The 15,143-nt window shown below is 40.2% G+C and overlaps 2 protein-coding genes across 2 annotated transcripts; both read right to left on the bottom strand.

Moving 5' to 3' along the window:
* Window positions 1-3,371: 3,371 nt before the first annotated feature.
* LOC141763652 (uncharacterized) lies at window positions 3,372-5,765 on the bottom strand. The gene is made up of 4 exons (XM_074628171.1): window positions 5,724-5,765; window positions 4,931-5,315; window positions 4,123-4,397; window positions 3,372-3,911 (listed from the first exon to the last, which is right to left on the bottom strand). Exons 1-4 carry the CDS (start codon window positions 5,763-5,765, stop codon window positions 3,813-3,815), a joined length of 801 nt encoding a protein of 266 aa, XP_074484272.1. The 3' UTR covers window positions 3,372-3,812.
* Window positions 5,766-8,351: 2,586 nt separating this feature from the next.
* LOC141763653 (glyceraldehyde-3-phosphate dehydrogenase-like) lies at window positions 8,352-14,686 on the bottom strand. The gene is made up of 10 exons (XM_074628172.1): window positions 14,548-14,686; window positions 13,408-13,517; window positions 13,222-13,312; window positions 12,990-13,105; window positions 12,489-12,570; window positions 11,514-11,665; window positions 11,292-11,370; window positions 10,897-10,980; window positions 10,458-10,555; window positions 8,352-8,751 (listed from the first exon to the last, which is right to left on the bottom strand). The coding sequence occupies exons 1-10, from the start codon at window positions 14,548-14,550 to the stop codon at window positions 8,682-8,684; spliced, it is 885 nt and encodes a 294-aa protein (XP_074484273.1). The 5' UTR covers window positions 14,551-14,686; the 3' UTR covers window positions 8,352-8,681.
* Between the last annotated feature and the right edge of the window lie 457 nt (window positions 14,687-15,143).

Below are 15,143 nucleotides of genomic sequence, written 5' to 3'. Positions count from 1 at the left end.
AGTCCTCCTCCTGATGTCACCCGATGATCACCTGTATGTAGAGGAGCTGTGGGTTAAAGTCACATGATGCGGGTTAAAGGATGCTTGAAGGGCCGAAAATCAGAGCAAAACTACAAACTCCTCCTAATATAATAATAAGGCGATGCTATGGGGAATCTACAGTACAACAAGGTGCCTCTACACAGGAATCCACATCTCTATGTAGACTATTCAACTCAGCAAATAATTCAGTCTATAATCTGATAATAGTCCTGAACCGGAATCAGGTCCAGCTACCTCGTTGTTCCTCCTGTTTTCACCTCTATGCAGAGGAGCAGTGGGTTAAAGCCAGATGATGCGGGTTAAAGGATTCTTCAAGGGCCGAAAATCAGAGCAAAATAACAATCTCCTCCACATATAGTATGACAGTAATGGGGACACTGTACAGTACAACAAGGTGCCTCTACACCCGCAGACACACCGCTGGTTGCTGCAGCAAAGTGTACTTTTACGCAGCACTAAATTCTAGTCGAGAGATCACAGTGGCGACGCGCACTATCATCAAATGTTTATTCTAAGCCCTATAATAAAGCGCTATGAGATATTTTGCAGCTGTAATGAAATTATAAGCACAGTACCTGGAATCCGAGGAGAAAACAGGAACTTTGGCACCAGATAATGAGGTGAATGAGTTTGATCAGAGAGTGGAGCAGCGCGGTGCAGCAGAGCGGTGCAGCAGAGCAGCAGAGCTCAGACACAAACACAGTCTGACTGCGGCGGTCACATACCGTACTGACTGGAACAGAGGAGCACCCTACAGTCTGTCTGAGCTACCGTACTGAGCAGAGTAGAGGGGCACCTGTGCTAAAGCCGCCCAAAATAGATGGATTTCAAACTTCCTGGATCAATCCTATGGAGGCTAACGTTACATCATTCAAAATAGTTTTAAATGATTTTAGTTCACCTTTCAAAAACAAGAAATAAAAGACAAATGTCCACATTTCCCCCCAAACGGTTTCATACTCCCAGTGAACAGTGGATCTGACGTAGCTAACAGCTAGCTTGCTAATAACCTCTTATGCTATGCTCCTCCCTCCCACTGCGAGGTAGCATCATTTAACCTAGTTACTGTTTAGTAGTAAAGCTTGATGGATACTTATTTCACCTTCTTTTAAACGCCTCCAAATAAATGTGCTGTAACTACAAGAGCCAATCGCATTGCCCGTTAAGACGTGTTAGCTAACGTTAGCTAACATTCTGAAATTCCTTTTCACTGTATGGCAGCTAAACGTTAGCTAGCTCAAGTTAGCTAGGTGGAACGTACACCTGGTTAGGTGTTTGGGTGGAACGTGTAACCAGGTGTTTGGGTGGAACGTGTAACCAGGTGTTTGGGTGGAACGTGTAACCAGGTGCTTAGGTGGAACGTGTAACCATGGCTGTATTCAAAACCGCATACTAGTAGTACGTACTGATTTGGCCAAAATGTAGTATGTAGTATGCAGTATGCGAACAAAAGCAAAATCTCCAGTATGCCAAAAATACCCGGATGACGTACTGATTTGGAAAAATTCTCCAGTATGCATCAGACCAGTCTATCTCGCCTACTGTATCCCACAATGCAATGCGCTGGGACGGTCACTTTCGAAATTTTTGTAATGGCGGACATGGCGGATGGCAACATCCCGGTGACAGCGGTGGACAGGGAGGAATATAAATGTAAGTACCACTTATAGCATATTATTTTTCTAATTTAATGTAAGGACAGCAATTCATAAGTGCTACTGTCTATCTGTAACGAACGTAATCTGTCCTACTAACGTTAACTTTACCCATAGCAAAGCCGTAACTTTTAAGTTAAACCTACAAAGCTAGCTAACGTTTGATATCACGGAGACAGCAACGTTAATCTTAGCGAGCTGTCAATAAGAAAACAACACAACATACATATCTTAAATCTATCGTACTGATATTTTTGTTAATAGGGACAGAGCAGGACACGGAGGCCCTTATCCTTTGGCGGACTTCAAACGAAGCCCTCTTCAGTGGGCGGCGGAATGCTGCCCTAAAAGGATTTGAGTAAGTCAAGTGATTATTAGCTTTTTAATAGATAACTTTGCTTGCCTTGTAGGTAGCGACCGTTAGATATTTAAATTGTTGTATTTTCACGTAAACAACTACCTTTTAATTGCTGTTTTTTGACAGAGTTAGTCAGAGAGCAGTCTTTGGTGGGCAAAATAGAGCCCACCAAAGTTAAAAGGAAGTGGGAAAACCTTAAACAAAAGTACAAGGTAAGTTTTTGTCCTAAATTGACCATTTAACCTCATAAGTTCTGTTTGACCTCCTAAAATGGCATTGTTTTTCTGCTGTGAGCTACACAATCCATGAGAGCAACAGATGCAGTTGTCATGCCTTGAATGTGTTTGTGTGTTGTACAGGTTTGCCTGTTTGAAGGCCCCTAAAACAGGCATAAGCACAGAGGGAGGAGAGGCCACTGCCGCATCCTGGAAGTGGTACTCACTGATGGATGAGGCGATGGGCCGGAGGCCAAGCATTACACCCCCGGTTACCATCGACTCATCCAGCCAGGATGTGGTGGTGGTCTCTCCTCCCTCACCCAGGGAACCCCAGACTGAGGGAGAAACCCCCTCAAAGAGAAGGAGGGAGCCAGAGTGGGTCCAGATTTTGAAGCAGGTCACTGAAAGGGATGAAGAAAGAGAGAAGATGTGTCTGGAGAAAGAGGAGAGAAGGGAGAGAGAGGCACTGGAGAGAGAGGAGAGGAAGGACAGGGAGCAGCTGGAGAGAGAAGAGAAAAGGGAGAGAGAGCGGCTGGACAGAGAGGAGAAGAGAGAGAGAGAGTGGAGAGAGTGGTTGGTGAAGAGAGAGAATGAAAATGCAGAAAGGGAGGAGAGGAGACAGAGAGATTTGCTCTCCCTTGTTGAGACAATTTTGAAAAAAAAAATATATATATAGAATATGTTTGGATTTTGGTATCAGCTCTTTCATTTACAGTGATAATGTTGTTTGTTCTAGTGTCACATAAAAATCATCTACTTTATTCACATACTCATATTCATTCATTCTATCTATCTACATTCATACAGCTATTTTACTTATAATTTTGACAAGTAATTATATTGTGTCGTAATTATGATGTTATCCCCGAAAACATATTAATATTACAATTTAACATTAATAATGCTGATAATGATGGTGTATTTTGTATCACAATGAGGGTGGATGAGCCACATCATCATAGCATCATAGAAATTATGAATTTGAGACAACATACATAATGCTTTTCATGTCATACCAAGACAACCAGTCAACTAGTCCAGCATTGCAATAACTTCACCCTTGTGTTATAAAATTGTAAAACAAGTGTTGGTACAATAGAAATAGAGTATACAGCCATGCTTCAAGGACTTCTAATTTAGTGTATAATCTTAAATTGTCCTTATCGTGAATGAATACAACAAAAGGTCAAATGTGACATATATCTGATTTATTGCATAAAGGAGGGAGAGAGAGAGAGAGAGACGGGGGGAGAGAGAGAGGGGCGGGGGGAGGGATGTACAGCAACCACAATGATACTAAACTTACTAAAATGACTAACTACTAATAAGAACAAGAACAATTATTGCAGGAAATATGTACAAAACGGTTAGTTACTGCTGCATTCAGTAATCATGCTCCTGCAGTGCAGGGATGGCAGCACCAGGAGCAGAAACCTCTGCTGCCAGTCTGTTCCTCAAATTTTCGCCCGGCAATATGTGGTCCTCAGGCTGGTTTGGCTGGTCCTCCACCTCGTCCTCGCTATGGACAGCCCCCTCCTCCTAATCCACATCTGGCTCCACCAAATCCCCATTTCTTATTGAGAGGTTGTGGAGGAAGGCACACGTGGACACCACCTCTGGCACGAATGTGGACTTCACCTACAGGAAAAGAGAGGTTGTATGTAACTGTATAATGTCAATTAAACTGAAATTAATTTTGGTCCTTTTTGGTTACAATGCTATAGAAGTCTCTTAATTAATTCAAAATGGTCTTCTTTGTACCACTTTGCTTCTTGTTTTCCTGACCTGCTGCTCAGCAGTCAGCCAGTGTATCTACTTACATTTACACATATCTTATGTTCTCCTTTACCTCAAGAGCCTTGAGGAAGATGCTGCGCCACTGGGTCTTCATCATTCCGATAGCCCTCTCCACCACACATCTGGCCTTGGAATGATGCCGGTTATACCGCCCCTGGACTGGGCCCTGCACCGGCTCCCTGTATGGGGTCATCAGGCTGATGGGTGCCGCCAGGCATGGATATCCTCCATCCCCAATGATGCACCAGCCAGGAGACGGGTAGAGCTGCTCCACATAAATGGAGCTCCAACGCAGGACCCGAGCATCATGCACCGAACCAGGTAGTCCTGTTTTTTTTGTGAAAAAAAGGAAAGGGGTAACGGCTTTTAAAAAAGGCTCTAAAGGCACATTGAAGAATATATTGTGTAAAAATGCCTGATACATAAACACTTTTACTTATGATTAGGAAATATCTTTGGAAGTAACAATACAATTAACAATGAAAAGTAACCACAAATCCCAATTAAATGTAATCTGGGGTCACAGTTTCACTTAAAAATACTATTGAAATCTTAAGACTCAAAGCAATATTGTATCAACCTGTTGATACAATGCTCATTCCAATCCATACCTGTGAAAGTATTTAGGATCACAGATCACCTGCAGCTGGATGGAGTGGAAAAGCTTCCTGTTAAAAATAAAAAAAGTAGTAAAATGTAATCACTTGACAGTTGACATTGATATGAGATTAAAGCAGGCCATTATATCTTTGTGTGAAGTGGCAATTTGTATGCAAGGTACCTATTCAGGTAGTCTTCCTTATTTGCTGCAGGTGGCTTGATTCTTATGTGGGTCCCATCAATGCTGCCGGCCACTCTACGGAAGGCATGGGAGCCAGCCAGTCGGGCAAAGCCTTCCCCGATCCCCACCAGCTCATCTGCGGCAGGAAAATAGACCACCCTTTTAAAGATGGCCATGATGCTGCCCGCGACCCGATGGACAACATCATGGACCGTGGTGATGGGGACATCAAAGGCCTCGGACACCACGCGATATGAAGTGGCACTGGCCAGCCAATATAAATAAAGGGCAACCTCCAGGTCTTTTCCCCAGCCATGGTCCTTGGCGTACCCCAGACACTCCACCAAGGCATTTATGGTCTGCCTTGAAAGACGGAAGTCTTTTTTTAAGTCTCCCTCTCCCAGGTAGAGGCGGACTACAGGGGTGTGGGCATTCAACCTTAAATACTGCCCTCGAAGCGCACCCTGTAGGAGTAGAGTAGGAGGAGAAGATGTTTTTAGACAATTCTAAGTTTTTATTGTTTGTGTGCACTGAAAATCTGTCTATATACTGTATAGTTATATAAAAATGTAAATAAAATGAATATAATGATTTTTCGATTCTCTACAGTAACAGTTAATTTTTTTCCACAGAGTTCACTTGTTTTAAAGAATAAACAGTTTTCTAATGAACATGTTTGTCAGAGAATATTATTTATTGACTTATCTGAATAGTACCTATGTTAGGTTAAGAGCCCAAGTCCTTTACCTAACCGTAGCTAATTTGCAAATTTCCTCACTGTGGGACTAAAAGGAATATCTTATCTTAACCCTTAAAGAAAGCTTGATATGTACTTACATGGGATTCATATTGGCTGATAATGGCCAACATACGTCTCCTGGTGGCGTCCCTCCTTCGTCGCCTTCGTGCCACATTATTGGCATTAACAACAATAACATATGACATTTTAATATTCTATCTACAACAATATCTATTTAATATCCTATCTATATCTATTTAATATTCTATCTATATCTATTTTATATTCTATCTATATCTATTTAATATTTTATCTATATCTATTTAATATTCTATCTATAGCTATCTATATCTATCTATCTATATTCTATTTAATATTCTATCTAAATCTATCTATCTATATTCTATTCAATATTCTATCTATATCTATCTATCTATATTCTATTTAATATTTTATCTATATCTATCTATCTATATTCTATTTAATAGTTTATCTAAATCTATCTATCTATCTATCTATCTATCTATCTATCTATCTATCTATATTCTATTCAATATTCTATCTAAATCTATCTATATTCTATTTAATATTCTATTTATAGCTAACCTTTCTTTCTTTCAATCTTTCTTTCTTGGCAGTAGGGGGTGACAGAGTAGCGGAGGTTTTCTATTGTTCGTGCTCGCGGGCTTCCGCTTTCCAAAACCGGAAGCCCGCGAAACTACAAAATAAACCGATTTACGTTCCATACTGCATACTACTGAGGATGCGCAGTATGTACTGCATACTGCGCATCCTCAGTAGTATGCAGTATGCGGTTTCGAATACAGCCCATGTGTTTTTAGGTGGAACGTGTCAAACCAGCTTAGAGGTGCATTACCGCCACCGACTGGACTGGGATGTGGAGCAGTACATTGGCAGGAAAAATAAAGTAAAGTAAAGTAAAGTAAAGTAAAATAAAAGTATTATTCCTGTTGCTCTTAAGTAATCAATTACAAGACTGTGTATTTTCCTTGAAGTCTTTCCTAGCCGATTCCCCAGTGTAATATTGTGTTTTCCTTCAGTCAGTCCTGTTGCAACAGTCTGATTTTATTTTGGCTTTTCTCCCAGAAACTGACTTCATATTCTGCACCAAACTCAGTCATTTGTCTGGGCAGGTCTAACAGAACAGCTGTATGGTCCTGGCTGAAAAATAGGTTTTAACAGCCCACTGTTTATATTACGTTCTTTTTTCTTTACTACATCAATACATTGCAGACAGGTGACAAATTAAGTAAAAAAAAACCAATTATAACTTTTTTCTTTGTTTTTAGGAAATTCAGGAACATGAACATCTAAATCTTTGTGACATATCAAAATCTCTGTAGTAAAAAGGTATATTTCCTCACAAATAAAGGCTACAATTTGAAATTGAGTTGCCCATTAGAGCTTTAGCTTGTACCCTCAAATTGTTGGGTTTTTTTGCACGTTTTTAGCCTACTATATATATTCCTTGAGACTGTAATTTAGTTTTCCTTTCTATTAGTCCTGATATTAAGTAACGGGTGTAACGTTGCAACAGTCTGATTTTATTTTTGGCTTTTCTCCCAGAAACTTATTTAATATTCTGCACCAACCTCCGAGTCAGGTCTGGGCAGGTCTAACAGAACAGCTGTAAGGTCTTCGCTGAAAATGTGTTTTAATAGCCCACTTTTTAAATTCAGTATGTTGACTACATGCACCTGCAGACAGTTAACAAATAAAATAAAGTAAATTAAAGTAAGGTAAAGTAAAGTAAAGTAAAATAAAAAATAATATCAACAACTTTTTTAGGAATTATGGAACTTGGACATCTAAATCTTGCTGTGACCTCTGCAGTAAAAAAGTCTATTTCCTCACAAATATATATATAGTAGTACTGTATATATTCCTGTTAATATAATTAAGTTTTCATTTTTATTTCTTCCTTTAGAGCTACTTTTACATACTTTGTTCTATTGTATTGCCTATGTTATTGTTACTCTATTCTAATTTAACAATTTGAATATCTGCTTATATATTGTTTGTGTGTGTAGCATGGTGAGGGGCTACAACTGCTTTTCATTGTGCAATCATGTATTGTGTAATGAGAATAAAGCTGAACCTTGAACCTTGCTGTATGACAGACAGTTTAAGGTAAACTGACCATCTACGTAGATCATGAATGATGCAGATATAAAACATTTGTTTGCCATCGACTGTGATATGTTTGGGTGATATTTTCTCCCTGATAACAAATTTGTGAATTAAAAGTGACGTGTAAACCACAAAGTGGGGATTCTCTCTCATAGTTTGAGAAACTGTCATGATCAATTGTTGGAGGTAATTAAGGGAGACAAATGATTTATATAACATTATCAGGAGTGACATGTCTCCCCAGAAAACTACATGGCTTCCTCCTAACTAATCATGTTGGACAAATTAACTGCCGAATTAAATGTTGGCCGTTCTCCCAGAAATTAATTTCATATGCTGCACCAAACCCAATGTCACTTGTCTGGACAGGACTTATTCAACAGCTTTAGTGTTCTGGCTGGAAATGCTCAACAGCCCTCTGTTTAAACTAGATATTTGGAGTGACGTGTTTAGACAGCACCCTCCATTTCTATTTCAAGGGTTAAGGTAGCAGCATATGAGTAGACACTGAAGGAGGAGCGGCATGGACAGTTTCATCTTATCCATTCAAAATAATCAAAATAAACCTATTGTCTACAGAGAGGTACACACACTAATCATAACAACTGAATGTCTTTCCACAAACGGAGGACTTTATTATCATGTTAAGTGCAAAGGAGCCAGTGTGCATGTTTAGTGCAACCAGATCATTCAGTACAATAACGTTCAGTGATGGAAAATCCTGTCTACGAACACTGCGTAGTGCAGTCCTCACTGCTGGACAGAGCAGAGGGGACTTTATCATATAAAAAGCTATTATTTTTATTATTATTATTATTATTATTATTATTATCAGCTACACGTAGCAGTTTGTCGTAGAAGATGTTTGCTCCCGGTGGCGGATGGCACGGCATCCAGTTATAGGTGAAGGAAGAGGGAATCATGGGAAGGAACGATGACTTTACTCCTTGGTGGACATGTGCAGGATCAGGTCGCACACACGGTTGCTGTAGCCGAACTCGTTGTCGTACCTGCAGACAAACAGGGAACACAGATGGAGGTTACAGAGAGAGTGGGATATATGGGATATTCATGAAAGTAAAAACCTGTCCTAATAGACAGAAGCATGGTTTGTAGAGCGAGAAAAACATTTTAAAAAGATTTTTCAAAATTCGAATTCAACTGCCAGCACAGACTTTAATAAAGAAGCAGTAACACTTTGTTTATAGATCTTTGTTGGATCTATTATGTGAGCAAAATATAGCTGCTTCTTTAATAAATGTTGTGTCGCAGTAGATTTTACTCTCCAACACACCTGTTTTACGGGTGTGCCATTGTATTATATACCATTTTCCATAAGAAATTGGTCCCGACAAGGACTGCAAGTGTGATTTCTGGATGCTTAATAATAATTAAGATGCTCTGGATGCTTAATAATAATTAATTTTATTTATTATGTATTTAATTATTTATTATAATCATTGTCTTTTATATTGTTTTAGATTGTCTACTTACTTTTACTGCCCTTTAAGACAGTTTACACATACGACACTGGTCACTGACCTCATAGCTGTCTTTATACAGTACCCTGTATTTATAGACTGTCTTTTAATGCAGTCTATGTGATGGGGAGTTGCAAACTCAATTTCGTTGTACCTGTACAATGACAATAAAGGAAATCTAATCTAATCTAATCTTTCCTTTCTAATGTTTCAGTGCTCCTTAAGGTACATGTCCACACTTCCCATTCATTGTCTAAGTAAACAGCTGTGCAATGCATTCTGGTAGCGTAGAGTTGCGTTTCGAGATACGGGGCGTCTCATTAGCCGCTCCTCATCTGCATAAAGGTGACGTCTAGACTACTTTATGCAAATCAGGGGCGTTTGGTGCGACTCGCCGCCTCTGGAAACTCCTGAAAAACTGAAATGAAGACTCAGCAACGGCATGGCTTATTTCTTGCCTAAAACGTTTTCAGAAACACATTTCTGTGAACTATTTTCGTGATATACGAGAAAGAATTTTCCAAACAAGTTGCCATGTTAGTTACGGTTTGAGAGCAGCAGCCCTCGAGAGAAAGCTTCCATTAAACAGTATCAGGTGCCTAGTGCCTTGTGGCAGCACATCAAGCGTCAAATGTTGGGAAGTGAGGTGATCCCTCCGCCTGTGGACACGTACCATTAGTGGGTGGACTTGTATTAGAGCAAAAGTTTTAAACAACCAATATCAGTTGTTTTCTCCACTTGCAGATGGATAACTTGATACTGTACGAACGTCATTAGAAATTCAATTCCATCGTCCACTTCTCATCCATCCATTTGAGTCATATGAAGTTATTTCTATATAATTCTTGTCAAAATAAAAAAAGGGTCCAAGTCACACACCATTAATACAAACCATCAATTGTCGTGTTTGGTTTGATGAAAATGGGCTTTTTAAATAATTGTCTTTTGCATGATGCAGCGACATGGAGGGATCATTTCCCAAAGAACAAAAATAAGCGTCTTATTTGAATTTGCATGGAAACTTTTTGTTCCTCTGAAGTGGAAAAGCTACTGAATGACCCACATCCTTACACAGTAGGTGTCACACGCTGAATAAGAACTACTCGGCTTCACCAACTAAACGAAGATGGAACCTCCTCCCTAATTACTGTATATATATAAACATCATCAGCTGATCAGTGTTCACGGGTTCAGAGACATGAACGATCCCGCTGCGCTGCACACTGTGAACTCACCATGAAACCAGCTTGACAAAATGCTCATTGAGTGCAATGCCGGCGCCGGCGTCAAAGATGGAGGAGCGAGTGTCGCCGTTGAAGTCTGTGGACACAACCTGAGCACAAAGAGGCAGACACAACTGTTTATACATGCACAGGTACAGTGCTACTGTACAGTATGTCATTTCTGATCCTGGATACATATGGGTCAGTAGCCGGGCCACACACTAACACATGCATCAATTACAAATATCTGCAGATCTGGCTTTATGGATTATAAATGCAGTTTATTTATTTTCAGTTTAAAGATCCTTTATCAGTTCAGTCCTTGATGTGCCATGTTATTCTAGATGTGCTGCCATCTAGTGGCTCATGTATGGCTCTACACACATTCATAAAAACATCAAATCATACATGGTGATTGTCTCCTAGGAATATATGGACATGTTTTCTGTACCTGGTCCTCTGTGTATCCCAGAAATCCCTTCATGGGTCCCTCAGCAGCGGCCTTGATCACCTTCTTAATGTCGTCGTACTTGGCCTGAAGGACGGTAAACTGAGGGTTAGGTTTTAAAAGGGCAACTTGATTTAAGTGGTTATTATAAAGTGTGGGTCGGATAGCATCTCAAAGTTTAAATAACAGAATTATGTTTCAAAGCAACGGTGGGCTGTGAAGGACAAATCTGTCAAAATTCAGTGGAAGGTTGAGCCCCAAAATTAACAGTCAAAAATAAAAATGTAAAATCTAGTTAAATAAGGGGAAAAGGAAATGATCAGTTGTATATTTGTTCCTAAAGTAAAGCAGCCATTTGGTTAAACCTTTATGTATTGTAAAGGCTAAGAAATACTTACGGGCTTCTCAAGGCGGACGGTCAGATCAACAACAGAGACGTTGGGGGTGGGGACACGGAAAGCCATACCGGTCAGTTTGCTGTAAGAATAAGACCGTCAAGAGTCAGATACAAAAACATCCAAACACATCAGATACAGATGATTTGAGTTGTTTTATTCCCCGTGATGATCTCGCTCTCGATTTGACCCTGAATAAAAAACCCAGGTGAAGGTGAATCGTACCCGTTCAGCTCGGGGACGACCTTGCCCACAGCCTTGGCGGCTCCAGTGGAGGCGGGGATGATGTTCTGAGAGGCACCACGTCCGTCCCTCCACAGCTTACCAGAGGGACCGTCAACGGTCTTCTGTGTGGCAGTAATGGCGTGGACTGTGCTCTGAAGGAGAGGGAGCAGAGGGTTTCATTAAATGACAGATTCATCATTTATGTGTTGAATAAGGTTGTTAAGATTACATCTTGTGTCTTAGGAAATGCTAATCTGTTCTAGCAATAAACTGCATAACATACTAACATACCAGCAAGTTAGTGAATTTAGGTTGTGCTCATCTTAAACACGAGGAAATATAATTTACTTCAAGAATATGAGTCAACAAAAAACATGGATGACCAATTATTTCAAGTAAAAATAGCAAACATTTGCTAGTTTCAGCTTTATAAATGCAAAAACGTTTGCTTTTCTTGGCTATTTTTGGCTGCTGGTCAGACCAAGTAAGCTTTTGTTGATGTGGTCTATAAAATGATCTCATAAATTGAGTGTTGTGTGTAATTATTATTATTTATTTTTTTTACTTTATTTTTTCCCTTTTTTTGAGGTTGTTTTCATATATGCAATTTACAGTTTATTACAATAGTTTATAAACCAATTTTTTAAGTAGTTGAGCTTAGAGACGAACACACTAAGTACACTAGAGAAAACAATTGAAATAAAATGAAGAAAATAAATAATAATAATAATAATAATAATAATAATAAAAAGAAAGAATAGAAAAGAATAATAAAAAAGACACAATAATAATACAAAGATAAGAAAGTAATAATAATAAATTAAATAAACAAATAAGTTAATATAAAATAAAGTGTGGTGGAAGGGGAGCGCAGAGATATAGTAATATCATTTACATGGGCACTCACACGCATCCTCTTTCACATGTCAGGTCGTTGTGTGTAATCTAAATCAATGAAATGTCGGAGTTCTTTACCATGAGACCCTCAACGATGCCAAAGTTATCGTTGACGACCTTGGCGATGGGAGCCAGGCAGTTGGTTGTGCAGGAGGCGTTGCTATGGAGACGAGATAGGGACCACATGTTACCAACGACACAAAGTTAAGGTGCCACTTATATCAGAAGTGCACAGACACTCAGTGTATTTTAAGAGATGATCTTGGTTTGACATTCAATTCTTTTTTTGGCAGAGCATCTAAAAGCATCCAGATGTTCACATCTGTCCTCGCCAAGTTTGATGACACTTGACATGCTGCGTCACACTAACAGGACGTCACACTTCTGATCCTAAATCTGTCCAAAACTAAAGGTCATCATCATGAAATAAAACTGAGATTAAAACTACAAAGTAAATCAAACTACAGTTTTAGAAGTTTACCATCTGTTGCTACATAAACTCGAATGTTCTGAACATCCGTGTCGATTATAAAATATAGAAACGTGACTCCTTCAGATCCACAATCAGCAGCGACTCACCTGACAACCTTCATGGAGTTGTCGTACTTCTCGTGGTTGACGCCCATGACGAACATGGGAGCGTCGGCGCTGGGAGCGGAGATCACCACCCTCTTAGCTCCGCCCTTCAGGTGAAGCTAGAGGGACGCACAAGGGGTCAAAGGTCGGAATGTGACAAATAACATGCATGCAATTTAAATGATGACCCTTTGATTTAAGTTATGGTCAGCCTGGGAGCAGCTGGTGAACTTACAGAGGCCTTTTCGATGGTGGTGAACACACCGGTGGACTCAACAACATAGTCAACGCCAGCATCGCTCCACTTGATGTTGGAAGGGTCCTTCCTGTTTGATTACATCACACATAACAGAGGTTAAACAGTGCTGGAAACAGACTCGTAGGTAAAGCTGATCAAATGTAAATGTAAAAGTGCACGTACTCGTGGAAGACCATGATGTGCATGTTGCCGATGACCAGCTTGCCGCCCTCGGCCTTCACCTCTCCGTGCTTCCACACGCCGTGAGTGGAGTCGTACTTGAACATGTAGACCTGCAGGAGGGGGGCAGATAGGATGGAAGTATTAACCCTCTGAGACCACGCTGACACTTTACTGTCTTTAAGAGGCTGTAGTGGGCTCAGTTTTAAAGCTGGTACTGGTATCATATGAAACTAGGAAACCTGATGAATCCATTGTGTGTGGTGTCATGTTTCCCTTAACTAGTCAGGAAAGGCGCTGAATAACACTTAAAAATTTAGGCGAAATTTTGTCATGTCAAAAGTTTTTGATCCCAAATCACAGCATGTCTTTTTCTCTGGTGTTCCTCAAGGTCTTGGTGTCTTAATGTGGTATTTTGGAGGAATTATTGATCATTTCTATCAGTTCTCCAGTGGTAAAAAATGGTTAAATTTAGCACCAAGTCTGTGTAACAAATGGTATCAACGCAAAAATTGCTGCAACAATTTATGAGACATAATAGAGGATGAGGATGACCATCATATACGTCAATCATCATGTTCTAAACCCTTGTACACATTTTAATGAACTAATTGATTAATGTTTATTTCTGACACACAGTGCTGAGCTTCATCTCAGATTAATCTTCAGGTTCCAGCTTTCAGATGATGTACACCATTTCTATGTGACATCTACTGCTGACCTGCTGTCTCCCCCTAAAGACACCCTGGACCCCTCTAAAGAAGACGAAAATGGTTCTATGTGGGTCTCATAGGCTTAACATCTGCACCTATTAGAATAAAATAAGAAATAATCAAAGAACAGCATCTTTAATCAAAGTGTAGCATCTCCACAGGTGGGTTTCCAAACCTTTACATTAGCTCTCTGCCTTCACTTAATGCTTTAAAATCCCTCATTTAATAACTCCCCATAACCCAAAGATGATTGTGCAGACAAATTTGACTTAACTTGACCACCTTTTACACTTAGCCATTAGCTTACGGGGTTGTGCTTTCCCTAAAATATATACTTTTTCCCAGAATGAACTTTGGAAAGGCTTTGAGAACTACAAAATGATCAAAACAGTTTCTCTCAGAAAAAAGTGAGTACAGGAAGTCCTCTCACCATGTAGTCCAGATCGATGAAGGGGTCGTTGATGGCCACCACCTCGACCTTGCCTCCAGTGGCGGCGGCACGGGTCACCAGACGGCCGATACGTCCGAATCTGAAATGCAGGAGGATGCAGGAGGATGCAGTCAGCGTGGAGAAGTGAAACTCAGCAGCATCACAGCGGGGTCAGTGCGTAAAAGAGCCCATTTATTTGACAGACATGAAACATGGATAAAAGAAACAAAGATTATATATATTGAGTAAAAGCTCTTGAGCAGATGTTTTGTCTGCTCTGTGAAGTCTGCAATATTGTATTTTAGAGCAGCTTTGGTGCAAAAGAAAAGACTGCTTCATCCACCTCCCACCACATTTCCCCTCTCTGACCAGCAGGTGGCAATGGGAGCTAAACTAATACGGGAGTCTCAGCGGAGGACAGCAGGGCCATACAAGGAAGGCCTGCCAACCTTGACTGAAGATAACAATGGTTGGCACGGCAGCCCAAAGCCTGTTTACGCCTAATATGGCTGCCGTCGCAGCAGGTCAGACAGCGAGCAAAGAACGGAGGGCAGGGGTGTTGGGACCGATTTTTATTAGACATATTAACCACTTCA

Source organism: Sebastes fasciatus, unplaced genomic scaffold (assembly GCF_043250625.1).
Source record: "Sebastes fasciatus isolate fSebFas1 unplaced genomic scaffold, fSebFas1.pri Scaffold_127, whole genome shotgun sequence".
Classification (NCBI taxonomy): Eukaryota; Metazoa; Chordata; class Actinopteri; order Perciformes; family Sebastidae; genus Sebastes; species Sebastes fasciatus.
The sequence above is the reverse complement of the archived record's forward strand: the minus strand, read 5'-3'. Positions and strand labels throughout refer to the sequence as shown.

Bases quoted from the DNA above. Each gene is read 5' to 3' on its own strand.
- LOC141763652 (XM_074628171.1), bottom strand. From the start codon at position 5,765: ATGTGGCACGAAGGCGACGAAGGAGGGACGCCACCAGGAGAC. The intron at 5,316-5,723 runs GTATGTTGGCCA...CTACTCCTACAG, and splicing joins GAGGGACGCCACCAGGAGAC to GGTGCGCTTCGAGGGCAGTA. The intron at 3,912-4,122 runs GTAAAGGAGAAC...CTTTTCCTGTAG, and splicing joins TCTTCCTCAAGGCTCTTGAG to GTGAAGTCCACATTCGTGCC.
- LOC141763653 (XM_074628172.1), bottom strand. The intron at 12,571-12,989 runs GTGAGTCGCTGC...TCGTCTCCATAG, and splicing joins AACTCCATGAAGGTTGTCAG to CAACGCCTCCTGCACAACCA. The intron at 10,556-10,896 runs GTACAGAAAACA...CTTTGTGCTCAG, and splicing joins TGGGATACACAGAGGACCAG to GTTGTGTCCACAGACTTCAA.